At 29.8% G+C, this 24,650-nt stretch overlaps 1 protein-coding gene across 1 annotated transcript; it reads right to left on the minus strand.

Moving 5' to 3' along the window:
• Positions 1–801: 801 nt before the first annotated feature.
• Positions 802–3,027, minus strand: LOC136978962 (mucolipin-3-like). Its single transcript, XM_067274827.1, has one exon. The coding sequence runs from the start codon at positions 2,917–2,919 to the stop codon at positions 1,276–1,278; it is 1,644 nt and encodes a 547-aa protein (XP_067130928.1). The 5' UTR covers positions 2,920–3,027; the 3' UTR covers positions 802–1,275.
• Positions 3,028–24,650: the final 21,623 nt, after the last annotated feature.

The raw sequence follows: 24,650 nt of genomic DNA on the forward strand, positions 1-24,650 counted from the left end.
TTATCAACAATACTTTTAAAGTATTATGAATAAATCTATAAATACATAAAACCAAACTTTCAAGAAAGAAGTGTTTTATTTATCATCATCTCTATCCTGCAATTAATTTAAATGTTTCAATGGTATGTATATATGTCTGTATATATATATTTCAGACATAACTAATTTTATGTTAAAATAAAATAAGATTGACAGAAACTATTTTATAAAGATATTAGTGAAAATTAATGCAACTAAATTAATTTAAAAATATCTAACTTTCCTCTAATTTAACATCTCTAGAAATGAAATAATACTAATTGTACTAGTTCAATTTAAAATCATATAACTTAATAATAAAATTGTATGCATTTAACTTGATTTAAAGATATTCACATATGTAATAATTACTACTATTCTCAATGTCATATTTTACTGGCTCTATAAAAATTTTTATCTTTGTCTAATTTAAAAATATTTCTTTCAATTATTCATAAACATAAGTTTTATATTAGTTATGTAAAAATAAATAATTGTTGTATATAAAAATATATAATGATTTATGTTTTATATGATAATTTTTCAGACTTGTTTGTTTTGTACATGCATTTTATACATATTTAAAACATGTTATATCAATAATTTCATACTTAAAGACTTTGAAATTATTAAATATTCTTTTTTTTTTATTTTCAAACATAATTAAGTAGGCCTATAGCTTATATTAAAATTATGTTTTAAAATAATAAAAAAATTTTTGACTTGTTAAAATTTACTCTAGTAGAGATTAGAAAATAAATATGAAATAAAAAACAACAGATCTATACATAGAAATATATTTTAAAATAAATGCAATTTTGAAATGTTTACATATGATAAATTTCAAATCACTTTATCACCTCTTCAGTAATATCAAGAAGAGCAAATGATAAAACTACTAGTTGTAATTTCTAATTAATCTGAATATAATATTGTTAAAAGCTTTCAAACATTACATGCATACCAGGTTACTAAAGGTGTAAAATAATAATACATAAAAGCAGTATGTCAGGACTAAAAAAAAGTCACATCAGTCTTGATTTATTGTAAAATAAGTAAGCTAACAATTTCATCTACTGAAATAAATCATAAATGCAATATTTCAGATCTATTGGTGACATTTTAAAATTTAGATAAATTACTTAAAATTATATACTGTATATTAAAGTTTAGATTTTTGTTAAAACCTAAATGTCAGATAAATTAACAGTGTATAGTAATTATATAATTACAAAGATTTAGATATATTTTCATCATTTATAATAACTGTAATTCAGATTTTGGAATCTCTCCTGTGTAAACTTCCTTAATGGTTTCATATGAGTCCATTATAACCGATATAAAAAGAGAAATAACAACATAAATAAAAAGACTGATAAAAAGATAAAGATAAAAACGACTAAACCACCAGATTAATGAATTTTGTGTGTTAATAATAGCAAATGTTGCAAATAAATCATCACCATTCATCATAGAAAAAAGACATTCTGAAGTACTGCTGAGAGATTGAAATTTAATATGGTAAGGACCTAATACTAACCAACCACAGAAACAAAATCCACTATATAAAAGAATAGCACAAAGCATAAAGCGCATTACATTTGGCAAAGCACGTTTAATAGTTAAGATTAAAATGTTATATTTTTTGAAAAATCCTAAATAACGTAATACTCCAGCCCATACAAGTAAATTACCAGTTCCAAGAAAAATGGAACAATTATCATACTGATCGCCTTCTATTGTTTTATGTTCAAGTTCTATTTTAATAGCAGATCCTATTATTATAAGAATATCATTTATAATTATCATAACATACCATAAGTCAATAAACTGAACCTGTTCTTCAAAAGGTAGAATTTTTCCATAACATCTATTAAAACACTGAACTATTTTTCTTCTCAAAATTTGTGCCCTATAAAGAGAACGGACACACAAAATCAATGACAACACACAAACAATTATAACAATCGCATTCAACAGCTGTCTAAATGCATATATGTATTTATAATCATTTTTGACATTAAGACGACAATCTCCTTTTACTGCAGACATATCCAGCGAAACAACCATTTGTCCATCATGTTTACTATTATCATAATTAACGAATATATGTAGTTTATAACAGTCCGGAACGTCAGATATGCTTGCCGGTTTTAGATAAATTGCATTCAGGGAGAAATTTAACTTAACGTTTAACAAACTATCAAAATTGATAGAAAAATTTTTCTCCTTAATATACTTCTCTATTGAGAACGTGTGCCATCGAGGATCACCCGCAGGATAAATCGGTAAGATTTCTAAACACAATCGTTCCGTACTCGTGTCGAAGACGACAGTCGAATTGAACGACCATATCTCGCTACTCCGATACTGAATTTTACATAATGTAATTGAAGAAATTTCACCATGATCTGTGTCATATCTGAACGATCCTACGGATGACAGATTAATTGACGAATGTTTATCGATCACAAAATTGATACTGTCAAAGAATTCGGATTTAGTATAAACTGCATATGCACCAAACGACGGTGGATAAACAACATTATCTCTTCCAGCTTTCCAATCTTTAAGAAATATGTGACGAAACGACACTTCTGTATTATACTTTTGTAGTTCGTATTTATAATTATCACTTCCAAATAATCCAAGTTGTACAGTAATGATGATGATCTTGACAACTTGTAAACCTAACTTCCAAGGAATTTTTCCTTTCGTCCTCCATTTTTCAATTGGATTCATTAAAAAGTATTTTAATTTATTTTTTAATTTGTTTTGTACCTGCTGATAAACAACATCATTTGATTCAGTTTGTGAACTAATAAACGTTTGTGGATTGTTTGAACCGTACGAACAGCGACGATTTTCCTGATCGTCTAATAAACGTGACGATTCATTCATTTTTACGATATAATAAGAAATACGTACGTTTAGAGATAAACGAAACAACCCATTATTTACAACATACGCAAACACCAGCGTTAGACATCCATTGTTTCCATTTATAGGAAAAACATGGCGTATCTAAGAAGCGCTCTCTACCTCTTTTGTTCAGTTTTCATAAGAACAAAAATTAAAATAATAGTAAATTTATGGCTATTATGTATGATTTTAATATATTTTAAAAATTTTATTACATATTTAATTTTTAATTCATAAAATATTTTATTATTTATATTTTTTATATCGTAGTTATACTATACATAATAAGTTAAAATCATGATTTTATATTTTTTATGTTAATAAGATTCTTTTTATCATAGAAATTATAAACAAATATGAGTAAAAACTTTTTTCAGATTATGTTATTATCGATGTTATTGACACATATATCAAAGTTTAAACTCGTATATTTTAAGATGACAAACTCCACATCGACTAGCTGTAATCAAATAAAATAGTAGCCTAAATATTATGAAAGTATAGTAATGAATAATCGTATATAAAAATGTGATCTAAATATTAATCGAATCAAAATTATTTAAAACATTATTAATTGTTTTTTTAAAATTAAATAACTTTTCTTTAAACTCTTTTCTCCCTTTGGCTACTAAGAGGACTTTTTTTAGCAAGCCCATTATGAGTTAAGAAAGGATCAAAACGGGGCGGCCGGGTGTGAGAGAAGATGGCCGAGGGGGTAAAGACATCGGCCTGCCTCTCTGAGGGACTCGGAATCTAATCCGATCAGTGAACCAAAGGAATTTATCATAGATTGTCTGTATTATATACTCTGTAGGTTGTTGTCTCTCACACTATATATATATATTCATTTTACAAAGTAAAACAAATCATTAAATCAAAGATGTTAGACTTTAAGATGGAACTATCGGTTTCATCATATATGGTGCTACAATCGGTGAAAACATTGGCGTAGCCAGGGTTTTGTTATGAGGGGCCTAGTAGAGGCTGTAATTTTCTGGGGAGGGGCACCAGGTTAACTGGGGGGCCGTGCCCACTCATGCCCCTTCCTGGCTACGCCCATGGATGAAAACAGGATCAACTTCATTTTCTTTTTTTTTTTTTTACTGCACATTATGATTCTACGAGTACATTAAAAACAAACTTTTATCTAAAACATTTTTTCGAAAGATGCACTTATCACAAGTTATGAGCGTTTGAACTTTTGTGCGGCCCTCCATACCATGCACGCATGAATCTGTGAATATCTGTAACGTTTACCGAGAAAAGAAAATGCTAAAAAAATGATTGTTTGATCATTGATGATTGTTTTTTTTTCGAATAATAAACTAATAAAAAAAACTAGTGCTACAGCATGTTGGTCATTAAACTTGTAATAAAAAGATATTGATCTCGATTCCAACAAATAATAATGATGATTTTTTGACCATTTTTTCTTCTTTTTTCAATGAACTTCACAAATATTCATTCATGCGTGCATGGTGTGGTGGCTACATTAAACTTCAAACGCTCATAATTTCTGGTAAGTGCATTTTTCGAAAAAATGCTTTAGATAAACGTTCGTTTTTGATGTAGAATCATAATGTGCAATAAAAAAATGAGGATTCCCATTTAAGTAAATAAAGTTTATTCTGTTTTCTGAGATTGTAGCGCCGTCTATTTAATGAAACCGATAGCCCCATTTTGAGGCGTCATTGAAGTTTAACAGTTTTGTTTAATGATTTTCCATGTAGGATGTACAGTATACTTTTTAAATTAGTCCAGTGGACTGATTAAAATGGATCACCAAGTATACATGTTACGGTCAGTGGTGTGGAACGTAAAATGATGTCTGTTCAATTACGTGAATGGCCAAAGTAAAATCACAATGATGTCTTTGACTAAATGTTTATGTCAATGTCCAAACACATTAAACATTCACGTCTTTCACAAAATATGTTTTTTCAGGCGAATACTGTTGAAAATGACATGGCATTGATGTGAATGGTGGTCAATCATTGGTCGTTGTTGAATATTAATATGGCGAATTGTTTTTTATGGTTCGGGTTTTTTTTTATAGCATCATAGACCTATGATTAAAGACATTTATTTATTTATACAGCACAGGCATGCACAATATATATTTTTTAGACCTTTCAGGTCCTGTCATTAAAACAAACAAACAAAAAAAAATGAATAAATGTAAGCCTAAGTAGGGCATAAACTCTAGTGTAGGACCTATATTGCTTATTTATTTATCATTAGGCCTATGCCTACTGATGAATAAATAAGTAATTTCTAGTGTATATAAACTTAGTCATATTCAAACAACTGAGGCTTGAATTCTCTCTACTAGATATACAGTTTTATTTGTACACTTTTTATTTATGATTTTTCTGTAAAAATCTAGTTAACCTTGCCGAGCGAATGTTAATGTTGTTCAGTATGCAGCTATGATTATCTTCAAATATTTTGTTTACTCATTTTTATCAATAATAAGTTCCAATAGATATTTGATAAGATGGGACTAGATGAGAACCGATTCTATTAAATGATATAACAATAATTGATAACTAATAATTAATAGTAAGTTTTATAAGTACCTGCTAGCAAGTTTTAGAGAATTAGTTGCTGTTTTATTTTCAATTCTCTTACGATCATTGGAAATAATAACTGGATGATCATTGTAAATTGAGAAAGATTTACAACGATCGTCCAGATATTACATAAAAAATATCCTTAATAAGTTAAACCATATTAGAGTTATAATTGAGTCTTTTGGGAATTCCATGTTTAGTTTTACAACATTGAGATGTATTATTTATTTCATAAAACATCTAAGCAACCTATTATATTGTTATGGGATGTCTCTTATTATTGAAATTGTATAAATTTTTTTTTTTTAAATTTAGAAAAGAGATGAAATTAAATACACTATATTACATAAATTTAAAAAATATTTGCTATCAATAAATTGTTCAGCTCCTGTTATTATCGAGCTAAAACTTATATATTAGAAGTTTACAAATTAATTGACTTATACGTAATAATTTTTTTAACGCCTTTGCAAATATAGATATGATCAGTATTGGGTGATAATTCATGATTCTATTTCCCCTCTTTTTATTTACAAAATTAACGGATGATATTAAGCGAAAAATAACTAAAAATATTCCGCTAATCTATAAATGTTTATTTTATCAATTGTTTAATCTATGTGTTTCAATAAATATGATGTAAATATCACTGATATATATAGTCAGCAATATCAGTTATCTAACGAGAATTGAAATATCGAGTTAAAGCTGTTAGGCTATAACTTTGTAGAGTTGTAAAATATGAAATATCTATGTAATACTTTGTAATAATAATAATAATAATAATAAAGTTTTTGTTATTCTTATCAGTTTTGCAAAAATAATAAATAAAGCAATGTTTGAAACATTGAATGTGCTCTGTTTCCAAATTCTATTTTTCGATTTCGATAAGACATTTTTCAATAGACTGCGGGATGGACGAACTGGTAAAGCGTTAGCCCACTGCTTGGGGGGACTTTAGAACAAATCCGGAGGAGTCAAAAAATTTCGGCAATATTTTAGGGTGGTCTGTTCCGGATATGTCGGGTTCTGTCCCTCACGACCCGGCCGCTCCATTGTGGTCCCGGCTGAATCCACGATGGCCTAATAAAAATAAGTCCTCTTAAAAAAACTTTATTGATTTGTTAATGTGAGGTTCAACGTTGAGGCTCTTTGAGCTATATCACTTGTATAATATGCTCAATTTCCTGGTCTGATCTTTTTTGGAATCAATTCATAGCAGAAAGATAGAAAATTCACAAAAAATTGAAATCAATCAGATTCATATTCCTTGACACACAATCATCCGATTCACAAATGTTTCTAATTTACCATAAAACAATAAGTATGTATAAAATTCATAGTAACACACAAAGCCATGAAGAGCAATCTGGGACCAGAGCTTTCCGGATCTCCCTGTATTTTATGATGTAAATTTCTGGTTTATCACATTTATTTTTTCTCTTTTTATGCTCTTGAAATTACATAATTAATTTTCTAGACTTTATACTTAAAATTCTATTATACTGATTCCTGTAGAGCTCATTTTTTCTATGTTTTCAGCCTCGACTTTTTGAGGGATCCGGATCAGAAATCCGAAACAGCTTAGAAATTTTTATAAACAAATGGATCCGTGTATATGTCCAACCTGCCGTTTCATCTGAATCATGATGACGACCCTCATGGTTCATGACCATAATGATTTTTTCTCTCCAAATGGATATTCATCTCACCATTCACGATCATTATGGATAGACTCTTACTGTTCGCGGGAAAAAACGATTAAACAAAAGAAAAAAATATAACGTATATAAAAATTTCATATGAACATTTTAGGCTTAAAACATTATTTACATTAAATTAAACGTAGTGATATTAATTTTAACAATAATATTAGGCCTACATCAATATGTTTCAACAAATTTTCCAAATTAGTTTTCGAACAAAGACTTGTTTGAATGTGTTTATTAAACAAAATTATTTTCAAATATTTTCAAATTCACCTTTAAATGTCCCTTGCAAAACAAATCAGCAAGTTTACTTTCTACTTCAGAGAAGAAGTATTTCTCAATACAGTCGTTTTTTAAGCGAATCTCCGATATTATGTCTTCGAAAGAACAATTGATTATTTGAAGTCATTGACTATAATATTAATACTTATAATCGGGGTCATCGACGTCTTTGTTTATTTAAGTTACTTGAATAAGTAAGAGTTCGGTTCATTGACATCAGAAATGACGTCATAACAAATGACTACTGTATATCTAGTTACAATGAATGGTAAGCTTTTAGAGAGAGAGATTTTTTTAATATAAATATACAAGAGTCATTGACTTTAAACTACGAGAATAATTAAAAATATTAATAGTATTAAAATCAGTTTTACGGTGTTAAAATTAAACTTTGTAGAATCATTTTTTTTTAATGTGAAAAATGTGAAAATCTATATCTAGATTTTTCTCCAGATATCTTTATGATAATCAAATTTAGTCTTCAATAGTTTGCTGTTGTGTAAATGACACTTAGTATGTAAAATTATCGTCTAATTTTTATTAAAATATTTAGTGGGTCATTCTAAATTTGTTTACAATGATTTGGCGATGGCACAATCAATTAAAAATATACATTTGATAAATTTTATAAAATGGTGGACAGGACATTAAGTATAAATGTGGAAAAATTTATTTTAAAATAATCTACAAATAGACAATACTATAAAAATGTCTTCAATGGGAAGATTTTAACATTTTACATATTGAGTCGGATGAGTAACCTCAAAAGAAAGGTCGACTCTGCCCGTGAGGCTGTTATTTCTTGGGATCTGCAAAAGGATAAAATGAGAAAACACTTTTGTATTGTCACAAGTAATGTCATCTGGAAAAGTTTTTAATAAATTTATCTACGTTTACACTTAATGCCTTGGTTACTTTATCAGATATTTCAATAATTATTAATGTTCTGTTTAACTATAGCCTTTTTTGGTAGTAATTGCTTCGTTAATTTAATAATAACAGTTAATTTTTTAATATTTTTAAATAATTGTGATTTATTTATAATATAATAATTTAATATAAATTAAGTTTTCATTTATTTATTTTTAATTATCGCATGTTAGAATACACATTCTTAATTAAAGTAGTTAAATATTACAATAATCATAATAGGCGTACTTATTATTTTTAATACATGTAAAATCCATTTTAATAAGTGGCAGAATAAATATAAATATTTAAAATAAATTTTAAGAAATTATTTTTAAGCTAGTAAAATTTTTATTTTATGTAATTTATTTAAAGTATTAATAAAAAATAATAATAATGATAATCCCTATTATTTTTCAAATCTAAGAAATAAGATTGTTTTATCAATTTAAAAATATTCAAGTTTTAATCGAATGATATAATTTGATGTGTCTATAATGAAATTATTTTCAATGCAAATAAATATCAAATATTTCATCAATTTATTGTCAAATCAGATTCTCTAATAGAAATTAAACATATTTTATCTTTAGTAGTATTTCGACTCTGGGTTAAGTTTATATGTTTATTAAAACAATTCTCTTCGATTTAATCCCAAAATTAATTTGTTTTGGTTTTTTTCTTATTCTTTCTGCTCTGTGAGCACTAAGACCTGTTCTTTTTGGGGGGTCTATCTTGAGATCGACCAATAGGGGCGGCCGGGTGGTAAGAGATAGGCTCAATATATCTGTGAAGACTTCGAAAAGTTTCTATGATTTTTCGACCGCCCGAATTTGATCCCGGGTTCTCCAGAGCTGCAGGCTGCTGCTAAATCTCTCTGACTTCGCTTCTAGGTTTGCTTTTTAATATCTATTTCACGGAGAAAGTATATAAATACCAATCAGTTAGAAAAGTTTTTATTTATATTCTTAATATTTACAAAAGTAATATACTACAGCGTGTTTTATCGTAAATATTGACAGACGAAAGCTGATGATTTCTCGCTTTATAAATTTTTAATAGGACTACATAGTGAGCCTAAAAGTAGATTTAATTTCTCAATAAAATATGAAAGAATAATTTTTTTTGAACTTTGAAAGCACTATAACTTTTAACGAACATTTAAAAAAGTCATATAATGAAATTAAATATAATAAACTCCCAACAGGAAAATATTAAAGTAAATTAAATATTAAAAAATATTTTAAATTTTTGTATTTTTTTATATATGGGTTCATCATAAAATATTCTTATAGCAACGATCTTTTCTAAAATCCAAACAGTAATATAATAGCGTCAATAAATGTAATTTATAAATGTAATATTGAAGTTATTGACACTATAAAATACTATATAATGTATTCCAAAATAAATAAAATGAATATATTGTAAAATATATTATAATAAAATAATATTAACATACTCTTTAATCAATTATAGGTATTATTTTCGTATCGTTAAATTTAAATTAACAATTTACTAAACAAATACTAATTGCTGATTTGTATTAACAATACAAATAAGCGATTTTCTAATTTATCATAAACGTTAGGATATAATTTCTTTCAGAATATATAATTCGACACGAGTTTTAACACTAGGGAATAAAATTTCGGTGTCTGAATTCATCCACTCAATTTTTACTAAAAGTTATTTCATTGTTATGTGGTTTAATTAATTAAAATCTTTTAAAATTTTGTTTTAATTTTATTTATATAAGAAAAATAAAATTTAATTGACAAATAAATGCAAGACATGTTAATTTAGCATATTAGCAACAATCATTAATATAATTTCATAATTTCTGTGCTTTTCCAGTTTTTTTTTTTTTTTAGTTTTTACAGTTATATTAAAATATTAGCTAAAATAAACTTTTTAAATCAATAATGACATGAAAATAATTATTGTAATTATTATTACAAATTATCAATATTTATGGTTATGAATTCATAAAGCCAAAACTAAAGACTAATAGCAATAATCGTAAAGTTTATCCTATTTAAAATTCCGAGTATTAGGCTATACAATTAATTTTTCATCTGTCGCATGAATTTGGGGAAATATCAAAGACTTTCCAAGGTTTACAGATAAGATTTGGCGTTTCATTCCCATTCATTTAATTAAGAATAATGAAATTGGTTTTTATTTGAAATGTTTAGCATAAAAATTATAGATAGGCGAATACTCGAATACTAGAAAGTATTTGAGTTATCTCGTTGATAAAAAAATTCGAATACTCGAATCAAGGTCTATAAACACAAGCAAGGTTTATAGACTTTGCACGAATACCTCTAAATCGCGCCATATGTATAGACAGCGCCTCTTCAGACAGGTTATATATATATAATATATATATATATTATTATCAATTATGTATAACATCAGACGAATTAAAATCACAAATTTTCAAGACATAAGAAAGTATTATTAACTGTGAAAACAAAAATGCACAGTATAATCTGTGTGAAAAATTAATGTCAAAAATGAATTTGCAATATTATAAACATAATTATTAAAATGCAGTAATTATTAATTGCAGAATTGTCAGAATACTTATTATTTATAATTACATTACAATTTAGACATTTAATTAATATATTCATCAGAGTATATTCCTAGAGTTATTAATAAACAAAAAATAAAAATAAAATTTTAATAAAATATATTCAAGGAAAGTTAAAATAATTCAGTGACCCAATTTAATAAACGAATTGCTTGAATCTGAATATACATGTATTTTTAAGAGCGTATAACATAAATAAATATTTGTTATAGATTTATAGATTTTATTTAAGTATAAATAAAAGTTGCTATAAAATTACATGTTCAGTAATTAAAAGAACTACTAAAAGGAAAGTATTCAGATTAATTAACATCACGTAAAATTGTAATAAAATGAGGTTCATATCTGAAATCTTTATTAGGATTAACTTTAATAAATTTTATCATTGGTAATTTGAAATATGAGAAAGATAATTCTGTATTTAATAATTTCATAACAGATTTTGTATATTTTCAGAACACAAATTATGAATATGCCGAATTTAATAACTTAATTACCGTATTTCCTCATTAAATTCCCGGATTCAAATAAACTCTAGCCGATAAATAAACCCCGGGTTGAAAAGTATGGGAAGCATGCTAAAGTACTGCACTGTATTGGTTAAAAAACGATATAAGTTCTTTAGTTTTTTTCTTTTCATTTTTTATGACTCTCTTTTCTGAGATCATTACAGTTAATGGGCTTTCTTGTGTCCAGTAGACTTGATCTGCCTTTGATCCAATAACTTAGAAGATAGTCGAGCCAGACATATAGTTATATTGCGGTTTCGTTCGCTGCGATGATTTTCAATGGAATTATTTTTTTCGCTGTCGTTTTTTTTTTTTTTTTTGAAGAAACATTACATATGAAATCAGTTTACTAACCAGCTACTCCGGATCTTTTTGGTAATCCATGTCTTTTTCTTCTTAGAGAAAGATCGTACCTGTAGCCTGAATATTGAGATAACATAACACCTCTTAATGAGTTAACAAAAAAATCATGCCTCATAAACTGCTCAAACCAACCGTGACTGGCCGCAAAATCGGCTTTGTTCTTGTCAGTCACATAGAGGAATAAACTGGTCGTCTTCTGCGTGATCATTTTTCTTGTTATCCGCAATTTTTTTGAATATTTCTTCATATATCCTCTGGAAGATCCAATATTCTAAACTTTCGCTGATCCGCTTTCGTCCACCTCCACTCAACTTACTTTTCAGTTGAGTATGGCTAAAATCAAAAAGCTTTCCCTTTAATTTTTTATAATCAGGTATGTATCAAGAATGAATTCCGTATTTTTTGGCGGCAGCCTCTCCAGAATTTCCTTGTGCATATTTCAGAACTTCCAGTTTAAACTGAACGGTATAAATCCGTTTGGGAGCCATTTCAAATATGGTGCCAAAATGAACTAGTATTTTATACGTAATGGAAACCAAAAACTTCTCCTTGCCTAAAGATATCAATTTGGTTTTCAAACTTTTATTTCTTTAATAACTGATTATTATTAAAAATCCAGCAATAAGTTGTTTAACTTTTCCGGCAAAATTTGGTGGCGCCATCTGTTATAATATATTATTATTAATCGATGCTCTACTGTAGTTATATCTAACTACAGTAGAGCATCGATTATCCGACCCCCAATTAACCGACTTATCGGTTAACCGACCGCGTTCTAGTCGGTAAATTCAAATGTCCGCTAGTGATGTGGCGCTACAATATTTGGTTATGTCTTGGCTACTTTAATATTATTTTTGTTAAATTTTTGCATGTTTTAGCTGGCAGCACGGGCTCGACCATGAAAGGGAGGCTAGTATTTAAACCAGGCCTAATACACTATACTAATAATGTATTTTTTCATACTTTTCGGTTATCCGACATTTCAGTTATCCGACCAACTCCAGTCCCCAATTAAGTCGGATAATCGATGCTCTACTGTATTATGAAATGTAAATAGCTTGATTTTGAGGACGAATGTGTTTTATAAAAAAGTTGTAAATGCTAATAATGAGTAAAATCGTCATTAAGTCTGATTCTACTGGAGATATACACGACCCCCGTTATCTCCCCACCTCTAGATCTTTAATCATCAAAATTTAATAGCATCATTTCCCATTAACCTCTCTACAAAATTTCAAAAAGTTTCGACAAAAGCACAAGGGTTATTAAGCATCAAGGAGGGTGAACGAAATTCTGTCTTCCCCACACACAGTAGCATCCATAATTACACCCCAGAAGTTTTTTTGCATTTCTTGACTTTTCAGTGTCTTCTGAGTCCAAAAATGTAAAAATCTTGTGGGGGGAGTCATATTTTGACTGATTGCCATACTTTCCCTCTGTTATATATAACAGCGGGGAAAGTAAAAATGCTGTGAGAAAAGTAAAGCAGGTGGGGTGTGATTGTCGCATTGAATTGTTGGATGAAAAATGAATTAATAACCGATCGGTTGAGAAGTGCATTAGGAAAATTTACTTTTGGTCTTCGTTGTGTCCTCGAATTACAAACGGATGGTGAGTTTGAACAGAAAGATTGAAGTCAATAAATGTAATTGTCAATAAAGTTAATACAGAAATTCCCGTTAATTCGAATTCGGATAATTCGAAATTCCGTTAGTTAGTAACTGTACTTTTGTCCCGGCCGGGGATATAGAGATTTACATGTTAAAGAATTCGGTTAGTTTGAAATATGGCTACTTCGAAATTCGAAGTGAAAATTCTGTCTGAACTGTGTTATATGTATGTTAATTCGTTCGCTTAGATCGAAGTGCCTCCATACTGTGACAGAACAATGGACCAGGAACAACTCTAATCTGGTCAATATAGATTTGTTTTTACAGTAATACATTTTCGGGTGTCACCTTATTTTTTTTTTTTTCTCTTATCTCATAAAATACGGTTAGGTTTCGGGATTGAATGATTGGGCTACATGCAGCAGATTGAATTACTACGTATATGAAAAGTTCTAGGCTGTTATATTTGGGCGACTTGCTTCTTTTTGGGCTACATTTCGAGGAACTCTGCTTTACTTCTTATAAAACCTTTCTGGCCACCTGAAGTTCTCACCGGATACGTGCTGTTTACTTTCACATTTATACAATATTATTCTTGAGTTTTAATTAACGAAAATAGCGTAATGTACAGATATCCGTATTCCGTTTGCTTAATAAATTACACCAGTTACATGTCATTTGGCTTATTATAAAGATATATGTAAATCTCGGTAATTTGAAGTCGCAATTATTTCGTCGCTTAAATTTCGAACTAACGAGGATTTCCTGTAAATAGTTTTGAGTTTTAAAAATGCACAAGTAATTAAGATATTTTATTCAATTTTTACCCCTCTCTCCTGTTGCAAGGTAATAAACCCAGGCCTCGAAAATATCCCGGTTTTCAAATAATTCCCAGGTGATAAATACAGTACGTTTTAAAAATGTGTGGGGTTTCCGAGAAAGGGAGAGTTAGTTAAACTTGCGTCAGGATGTACGAGGGGTTAGAACTGTATGTGGGTAGTGGTAGACACACACTAACTCAGGCACCTTTACAAATGAAACAAGGTTTTTTCGGGTGATGCTCCTTCTCTCTGACGAAGACCAATAGAGTCCACGGATGCTAATTTGTAGCTGTTGGGACCTCGTTGAGTCGTTGGGGCCCCGGGGCGGTGTCATGGGTAGTCCAGCGGACGGACGAAGGACGACGGCGAAGAACAGGCAGGAACGAGGGAACTTCGTTAGGAATGATGGCTCGCAAAGTCACTTTGGACGGTAAAAAAGACAGAAATCCGCCATTTGTCCTTGAAATCCGAGTTATTTAAGGAATTTCATCCCTAAATTTTCTTCTCCGATTGGTTCTGATTCCCTCTCGTTGTTTCCCGATTGGTCTCCTCCCTTGTTTCCAGGTGGAAATAAGATCGGATCGGGTGACGAGAAAGGTCGATCTTAGATGTTCAATCCTACACCATCCTTCTGACCCGGACATGTTGACGGTACTTCAAAACCTGCGTTTGTATTTTTGATCGTTATGTTCTCTATTCTGACATTTTGGGAATGTTAACTGTCGAACGTGACGTTTTCTTTTCATCAAACCTCTCCGTTTCCCGACTCACTTGTCAGTTTAACTTCGATCCTTTGTATATGAGCGTCAGTATCAACGTTCGAACTTTCTGGCTTGACACTGATCTATTTCTTAACACGTGTCAGAGTCGCACTTGGGACTCACATTGTTTACTTTCGCGTCGTGTTCATTTATTTTAATTTCTTTCCTTCTATTGTTCATAAGTTCGCGTCGCGTTTTCATACAAAATAAATTATTTCTAGCTTCTCTTTTTTTTTCTTTCTTTCAAAACAAATAATAATAATTTTAACGCGAATTTTAGCGAGGATTCGGACCTGTCCAGAGCCTCACAAATGAACCCTTCGTGGTTTAATCGAGGAAATACGATAAATTATGATAATGTTTAAATGAAGAAAATTTTACTTCCTGAAAGTAAAATTGTAAAAAAAAAAAAAAAATAATAATTTATTTCCTCAGATTATTTTTATTATATAGCTTGCTTATTTTTAAGTAATTTTTATGAGTAATTTTTCTTTCTATTTCTTAAATAGTATTTCTGGAAATATTTCTTTACATTTAAATTATAGCAGGAATATATATAATAAATATGCTGTATGGTATGTTCGTATATCGTATTGCATATAAATGTAGTTAATTTATAATGATTTAAAATAATTTTCTACAGTAAGTTAAAATATACTGGGATGCGGATATTTATATTTCAATTTTGTTTTATTAATAGGCCTACAAACTATTTAATCTCCTTTTTATAGTGTGCTTGATTAGTTTATACATGTTTGAAGAAATTTGATATTCAGTTCATTAAAAATATTTAATACAAATTTTAATATTATCTTAAATAATGTCAAATATTTTAAATGATTTATTAAAGGTTTGTTTCATGGGTTGGGGAACGTTTTAAATACTCCGGTAGATTTATTGTTCAAGCTGAACTGTCCAGTTCTTTTCCTCCGCGATCCTGCCTTCGTTCTCTCTCATAAGGAGATGCTGCAAAAAGGTCAGGACATCTGCACCGAACATAAATTTTCCCTCCTGAAGCGAACTGTCACATCATCGTCGTTCTCCCACATCTGGCGATATTCTATTGGCCGATATGGTGGGTCTTTTGGAAAATCGTTTTAATTTCTTCGCAGAATACAATGTCAAATTTCTCCAAACGCGAAAAATATTCACGTTTGGAGAAATTTGTTTACTTAATAATTAATTACATTAAAAGAATTTTTGTGTAAATACACGATTGATATGTTTACATGTTTAATAGCATTTTCGGCCTGGTTTAACGGACTTATTGGCATTAAAATGCTTATTATGTAAGCATAACGTACTAATAGGCATTATTGAATGAAATTCACAAATATTTTAGATATTTTAGTTGTTTATATGTTAATAATAATTTTTTTCGTTTATGAAACTCTATTTTTAAACTGAATACTTTATATTTTAATACATAATAGTCGGACTATATAATATTGTTATGTAGAATTACAGTGCGTAATTTATTAAATGTTTGTGTTATTTATACATTTATCTATACAAAATACAAAGACATTTCTTCTTCTTCTTCTTGAGGAGGTTGGACGCTTGCTACATGGCTTTTGCGTCCCGTGGATGTTCCAAGATATTTATAATAGTTCCCACCAGTGGCCAAGTGGATAAAACCACTAAATAGTGAATATTATTTCGATTATATTGTTTTTAATTGATGTAAAGAAAATTTGCTGTGTTTGAATTAATAATAATTATAAAGCTATAATAATAAAAGAGTACTCTAACACTAAGTCAACTACGGTAGATGATTAGTTTAACATGCTTAATATAAAAGAATATCCATTTAATAGTATCTGAACTTTTCCTGTTACTTTATATAGAGTTCAACTCTGCAACAAATATAAAATATCACAGAATTAGGTTATGAGCGCACTTATTGATTACATAATTAATTTTACATATATAGACTTGTACTTGAAAAATATTTCGTATGTCCTAATTAATTTAATATCTTATAATTCTAAATTTCTCTCAACAATTTGATAAAAATAATAAACTGTTTGAGCAAAAATACCTGAAAATTTAATATTCTGAATTAGACAATTAACTGATTCCAATTACCTAATAAATTTTAAAATATTCTTTGGTACTAATAGAACGATATGATTTATTCTGTTTATGATTGAATTAAATCATAACTTAATTTAATGTTTATAATTATAATTAATATAACTATATAATTATACGACATTTTACGACATAGTTCAACTCATAAGAGCTGAACTATATCGTAAAATTAATGGTTAGATTCGGTATTTGCAAACTATTGCTTTTATATCTTCAGTGCTAAAAAGAAAAGTTGTTATAATTTAGATCTAATAATTTCCTTTTAAATGATGCACGGAGCTGCATGTTCTTCATTTTTTGTGTAAATATTCTATGTCCTTTGTTTACAATTATTTTGTAAATCGTATTGTAAGAAATTAAAATAAACGAGCAATTATTTATTGTGACATCGTTACAATGCTGGGCTGCAATTTTTAATCATATTTTTAATTTATTTAATTTAAAATATATGTTCTCCACCTCAAATCAGTAGTGGCTTAACCCTGTACATTATACTTTTTCTTTAACAATAGAGTGGTGTCGGTCATCTATCTAATACCTTTCAGGGAAAACTTTGAATTGTGATTTCTGGTTTGCATTGGAAGTTCGTATATAGTTAATCGGGGCCTTCTGCCCGTAAGATTTTCATATCTGGTCTCGTCTTTTATGTATCTAATTCCATTCTCGAGATTAAAGAATGACGGACGGACGGACGGACGGACGTGGAAATTTATATGTTTACAATTTTTTTTCAAATTGCAGGCCAATGAAATAAATAACTTCAAATTAAATAATCAGAGAAAATTTCATAATCGATTGTGGTAATATCCATCTTCAAAAGATGTTTGTTTATAACGAAAGTAAAAGTAAAATAAAATACAAAAAGCCAGCAACCAGTTGCGTAATTTTCTTGGCAAAAAGTTTAAAATTGTACGCGGTGCCATCTGTTATGAGGTTTTATTTTAAAAACTTTCTATATTATTAATTATTATAAAATAATAATAATTATATTATTAAATATGAAAAATAGCTTAATTTTGAGGATAGAAATTAGTTTTATTTTTAAAAAATACTTTAACCATCAAAATTTAGGCTAATTAGGCTAATAGCTCCAATGCCCCTAATATACAAGCCTTCTGTAAAATTTCAGAAAATTTCGACAAAAGGCACAGGAATTATTAAGCTTAAAAGTATCATTACTACACACTAATATTCATCCATATAGAAAAAAACCCCAACTTTTTTGCATTTCTTGACGTTTGAAAATCTGAGTCCAATTCTTGGGGAAAGGAATCACTTTTTGAACGATCGCCAAATTTCCTCTGTTAGCCTATATATAACAACTGGAAAAATAAAAATTAAAAATGTATGCTGAAGGAAAAAACGTAAAAATCCGCGTAGTCTGCTGAGTTTACGACTATAACAGTATATAAATATAGAATTTTATATGACAGAATGAAAAAACCTAGATCTAAAAGCTAGTTATATATATAATCTTAAATCTTTTTTTTTTTCAGTTTTCTTCTGTTTTCCCCTGAGACTACTTGATATTTTATAATTTGAAATGTAACCAAACTGTTTACGTAATATTAATAAACAAGATTTTCGTGTAGATAAATATAATTATATTGATCATATTTATCTATACGAAAATTATTATTTTTTATTTAATTATTCAGACATTTGTTCATTCATTCAAGCGAATTAGTCGAAAAACTTTTCTAATCCTGTGCTTATCTGTTTCATCTACAATGTTATTTCCTTTACATCCAGAACTGTCGGATCCGGTTTTGACGGCCCAAAATGCCAGAGGCACCAGCCAGTCGAGCTGCGAAAGGTCAAAACTATTCACACATTCTTCTGGCGCCAGAGACCGACACTTCGTGTAATCAATAAGAAAACTTACAGTAAGAGTATGTTCCATTACGGCCGGCTTAACAATATTACAAGAAAAATAACAGTTTGTTGAGTTTTTGCTATAAATTCAAATATACTGAAGAATATAAAGCGGTAGTATATTATTATAAGGGCCAGATTTATATGCGTTTATAGTCACAATGTATGCTCATATGCAGTGTATGCACGTAAAAATGCTAGATATATGCATTATGCATGGTAAAAGAGATCGAAATCTGACTTCAATTTGCAAATTGAAATGCATAAGTACAGTACTTCTGTCTGAGAATCTTTCTAACCATTATTACGTCATACTTTTTAGATGGAAAGGAATAAACCTGTGATAATAAACGACACAAATGTCTTAAAAATTTTGACGTCACAAAATACGTATTAGAATAATGTTTCATGTAGGAGTGTGCAATTAAGTCAATTACGAATAAAATTTTATTACTTTTCAGGCTATCTAATCAATCATTACATAATCAGTGAATTATATGACTCTGGTCCAAACTCCAGAACACACTTTCTTAATAATTCAGCATCAGTTTCCGTTGTTTACCGATACTGTTGGTTGAAGCGAACTTGATATAATGAATTAATTTCTTAATGTGAATTCGTCCTGGCAATTTTTTAATGTATTAATTTAATTGATATAATGAAATTTATTCTGCACATGCTCTATAAACCGAAGTTTGACTACTTTACTCACAAAAGATTATCTTCCTTATATTTAATTAACAGTAAATCTTTCAAAAACTTGTGCAAATATAAACTTAATATTATTAAATTAATGAATATAACATCTACAATAATTTTAATCCAATTATTTCAGAGGTTTTTGAGAATTTGAAGAATGAGAGATTTCTGTGGGGACGTAAAACGTGTTCGTTTGTGAGACTTTAAAAGAATGTCAGTTACACGGTTTAAATTTAAAACATTTGAATTTTGCGTGCCTATCTGTAATTGGATGGCGAAATGATATTTCTCACTGAACTGTAGACCTTCATCGCAAAAAAGATTCACTACACTAATAGCAGAAACAGACTATAGGTCATTTGAAAAAGTAGCACTTGCAGTCATGTAAACAAGGTCAAAAATTTTTAAATTATTTATTTAGTCTCGAAAATGGACAAATCTGCAAAATATGCATCAAAAAGCATAATTTTGAAAATTATCGGAAAACTTTAATTTGATGCACTTGGTCACCTGTGTTTTTATCGAAGTTTTAACATCTTAAAGAAAAAAAAATGTATGAGCATACAAATCCAGCTCTTAATTGTTAAGAAACGGTTAATAATCGCAAATTATGTTTGTATGCCGTTTGCAAAAGCAAAACGATTGTCTACCATAACTAAAGTTACTATATATACTTTGGCCATAACTTAGTTACCATCCATGTTTAGTATTTATTATTTGATTGTCTTTGTAATGTTATTAGAATTTTTTTTATATATCCGTAAAAAATACACCATAGGAATGAAATAGCCATAGTGGAAGTAAGATTGTAGTCTATTCGTATTTCGTCCTTACAAGTTACGTTTCTACCTTTTGTACCATTTTTAAATGTGGTGGAATTGGAGCTTCATCCTGATTGGTCGATTTCGATTCCGGTTCTGGAGCTGACAGAAAAGTCAAGTCTGAAAACCGGCATAACTATGACCAACAACTCTTATCTAGTCTTATGCTTCTATATTCAAGTATATACTGTATTCTATAAATAACATAAGAAAAATTTCAAATCAATACTTTCTAATTTTGAAATCTTTTTATGATATTGCTGCTACTGTTATTATTATTTTTTATTTATATACTTTGTTTTCACTATTTTACACTAAGAATTGTCAGGTTCAAAATTTTGCCATTTTGGAAACTAGATTCTCAATAGAGAAATAAAAAACAACTGAACTACACATGATACTTTACGAGAATCCATATAGAATTTGAACTGGCATTTCTCACAACGGTAAGCTGGTGACTACAGCTTAGTTTACTCTGTGATAAAAGCACATCCTATAAAGCTTTATCGTTCAGCAAGTCCTTACTTATATCTTGATCAGGGGTTCTCAAACTTTTTCGATCCACCGCCCCCTTTGTTCCATAAAGTTATACCCAACGCCCCCTAACCTATCAGTGACCCCAACTTTTGCCTTTGGTCACCGTTCAGTACCCTGCCTCCAGCGCCCCCTAGATTTACTCACCGCCTACAGGGGGGCGGTAATGCCCACTTTGAGAACCCTTGATCTAGATGATCGGGCAAGAAATCATCGTTCCGTTCCCATTACTGGCTCCATGGTAACTTGCACCAGAGACGAAATCGATTTTTGTCTCTCCTGCTTCCGGAATGGTTGCCAATAGAGCTTCTAGCACTAACACTGTTGTATGGATTGTTTATGGATTCGATTCGAGTTCCCCAGAGCAGTTTATCCGTTTGTATGACCAATTCCAGGATTTATCATCGGCGATCCGTCCTAGATATATCAGACCTATCCTTTATTTTCATTATAGGCCTGGCGAAACCCATGATAGGTCTGAAAAGTATCCACAGAAAAAATAAAAAATATACTTATATGTGTATACCAAAATCAAACCAAAACCAAAACTCAAAATTTTTTTATTTCCACAGATGTTTGACTTCAGCAAGTTTTTCAATTGACATTTAACAATTTTATACTGTAATTTAAACTTTTTTTTTTTTTTTAACTCTTTCCGCCCTGTGGGCACTAAGAGGGCCTCTTTTAGTAGGCCCATTATGGGTTCGGCCAGGCCCACAATGGTGCGACCGGGTGGTGAGGGACGGGGCCCGACATATCCGAACGGACCACCCCCCGAAAAATTCCTGGGGATTATTCGACCCGTTCAGATTCGATCCCGGGTCCCCAGAGCGATAGGCTGCCACTTTTACCGCTCGGCCATCCGGCCTCTGTAATTTAGACTACGAGTTATTGAAGTAAAATAATAAAATAACTCGAATGTACAATACTTTTAAATTGTATTATTTCTGTAACTTGACATTGTATGAAAGTTTTAACAGTTTTTAAATACTTAAAAAAATACCATTTTTTGAAATCACGCTTTTGGTTTACAACTGTTACATGAATTTGATATACTTATAGAAATGAATTATTTTTAATTTTATTACGACACCATAGGAATGGAATATTCATCGTGGAAGTAACATTGTAGTCTATTTGTATTTCGTCATTACAAGTTACGTTTCTACATTTTGCGCCATTTTTAAATGTGATTGAATCGGAACTTTATCCCGATTGGTCGATTTCGATTTCGGTCCTGCAGCTGACAGAAAAGTCAAGTGTGAAAACCGGTCTGCTGACTCAGAGTAACTGCTCTAATTATATCAATTCGTGGGGAATCAAGCAAACATTTTAGAACATGACTTTTTAAGAACATACAATTACAAGTTATAAAATCATTTGTAAATCGTTATTAATGTCTTTGATTACGGGTTTCTATTAATTTTTTTAACGATAAAAAGAATAAACTCTTAAAAATATAAGGGAAATAATAAATAAATAATTCTACGTTCTACTGTGAATCATTTCTTTGAATCTTATGCTTATACTGGTATGTTACGCAAGTTATAACAGACGTTTTTATAACGTAAAATAAGTTACGTCGTGCGCAAACTCTATATTAAATCCAAATTAATATCCTGATTCCGATATTAAGAAATATTGTGTAATTAAATTTAAAAAATGTTCTTATTTTAAATAATTATATAGGCTATATTATATGTATAGGAACACTTGTTAATATAAAATTATTCAAATTAATGATTGTTTATAATCGTAAAATAGACTTAAACGATTTATTATTATTATTTTTAATTTAGTGACTCGGATTATCTTTTTTATTCTATTGTATTAAGAAATTTTCAATGCCTATAAATCTCTACGCGTGAAAAAATAGAATAAGATTATTAAATTTAACACATTTGTCAAGTTAAAATTGCAAATTTGTCTGCGATTACCAAAACAAATCATTTTTAATGTTAATGTTCTTATGTATCATGATACATTATATAGACCTACATTTATTTCAATTCTGTTACTAGTCTTCTAACAGAATTATGAGCAAATAAAACCTACTTTTTATTTTATATAAACTGTAATCATTAGCTGAATACAATATAAATACAGTAGGCCCTTATAACACGAGTTCATATAACACGGATTCGTATAACACGGCGAAAAAATTGCGATCGTGTTCGTATAACACGGTAAAACGTCATCGCCGGCTCGTGTCGCGACAGGATTGTTCGAATCTGGACCAATAGCGGATATTGTACAAACCGTTGAGTTTAAACGAGTACTGGACCTACTAAAAAACATTTATTATTCAACGGCCATAAAAATTATATTTTTACTAGCTGACCCGGCCACGCGTTGTTGTGGCTCAAAATGTATCTATTATAAATGTATCACACTTCCCCCGTGGGGAGAATTTCAAAAAATTCCTTCTTAGTGTACATTCTCTTGACGTACCCTATTAAAACGCAATCAAAAACGCATCTAAAATAGTATAATAAAAGCCGAGTTCTTCACAGTAAGTCTTAATCCCGTCATTTTTCCCGCTGGGGAATATCGAAAAATCTCTTTTTAGTGTATATTCTGTTGACGTAACCTATTAAAACGCAATTAAAAACGCAAAAAACCGCATGTAAAATAGTATAATAGAAGCCGAGTTCTTCACGGCAAGCCTTAATCCCGTCCATCTCCCCCCACTGGGGGGGATTTCGACATGTATATTATATAAAAACACGTGCGTATTCGAATGCAACGTTGTGTCAAAATTTCAAAGGAATCGGTAGGAACAAACGAACGTTATATTTTATTTATATAGATAGATAGAAAATGATCTGCTTCAGTCCATTCTCACAGAAAAGCAGAATGCCTCACAGAAAAGCAAACTTAGGTCGTCGGAAGTTAGCGCCATCTGTTGGACATAAAAGCCTTAATCCATATATAAATATATTTTTGAAAGGGGGAAATGGTGTAGGGGTATGAAAAATAGATAGTAGCCGATTCTCAGACCTACTGAATATGCATATAAAATTTGGTAAAAATCGGTAAAGCCGTTTCGGAGGAGTACGGTAACTAACATTGTGACACGAGAATTTTATATATAAGATTAATGATGTCTTCAAAGTTAAGTTATTTTTCTGCGAAAAATTCGCCGATCAGGAAACACGCATCCGCCGTTCGATGAGCCGCTTCGCGACGAAAAAAAGCTTAAGCAATGGCGTCGTCGAACGGTGCACACTCGGTAAGTAATCCTACAATTTTTTGCTTATAGCATAGTTTATATGGATTATTCTCAAAAAATTATACGTGATTTGGAAATGTTAAGTCAAATTAGTTTAGAATTGATTAATTTTATGGAAGAAAACCTTTCAAACAGCCGTAACCCCTAAACTGCACACGTGCCGGGCTGTGATTGGCTCATGTATTTAAGTGACTCGTACAACACGGATTCATATAACACGGAACGTATCTACCGTGTTATAGGGGTCTACTGTATTACAAATAAAAAGTGTGAAGAAAAAAGTATTAAATTTTAATTAAAACGTGCAAATTTTTAT

Source organism: Centruroides vittatus, unplaced genomic scaffold (assembly GCF_030686945.1).
Source record: "Centruroides vittatus isolate TY-2023 unplaced genomic scaffold, ASM3068694v2 contig_1154, whole genome shotgun sequence".
Lineage (NCBI taxonomy): Eukaryota > Metazoa > Arthropoda > Arachnida > Scorpiones > Buthidae > Centruroides > Centruroides vittatus.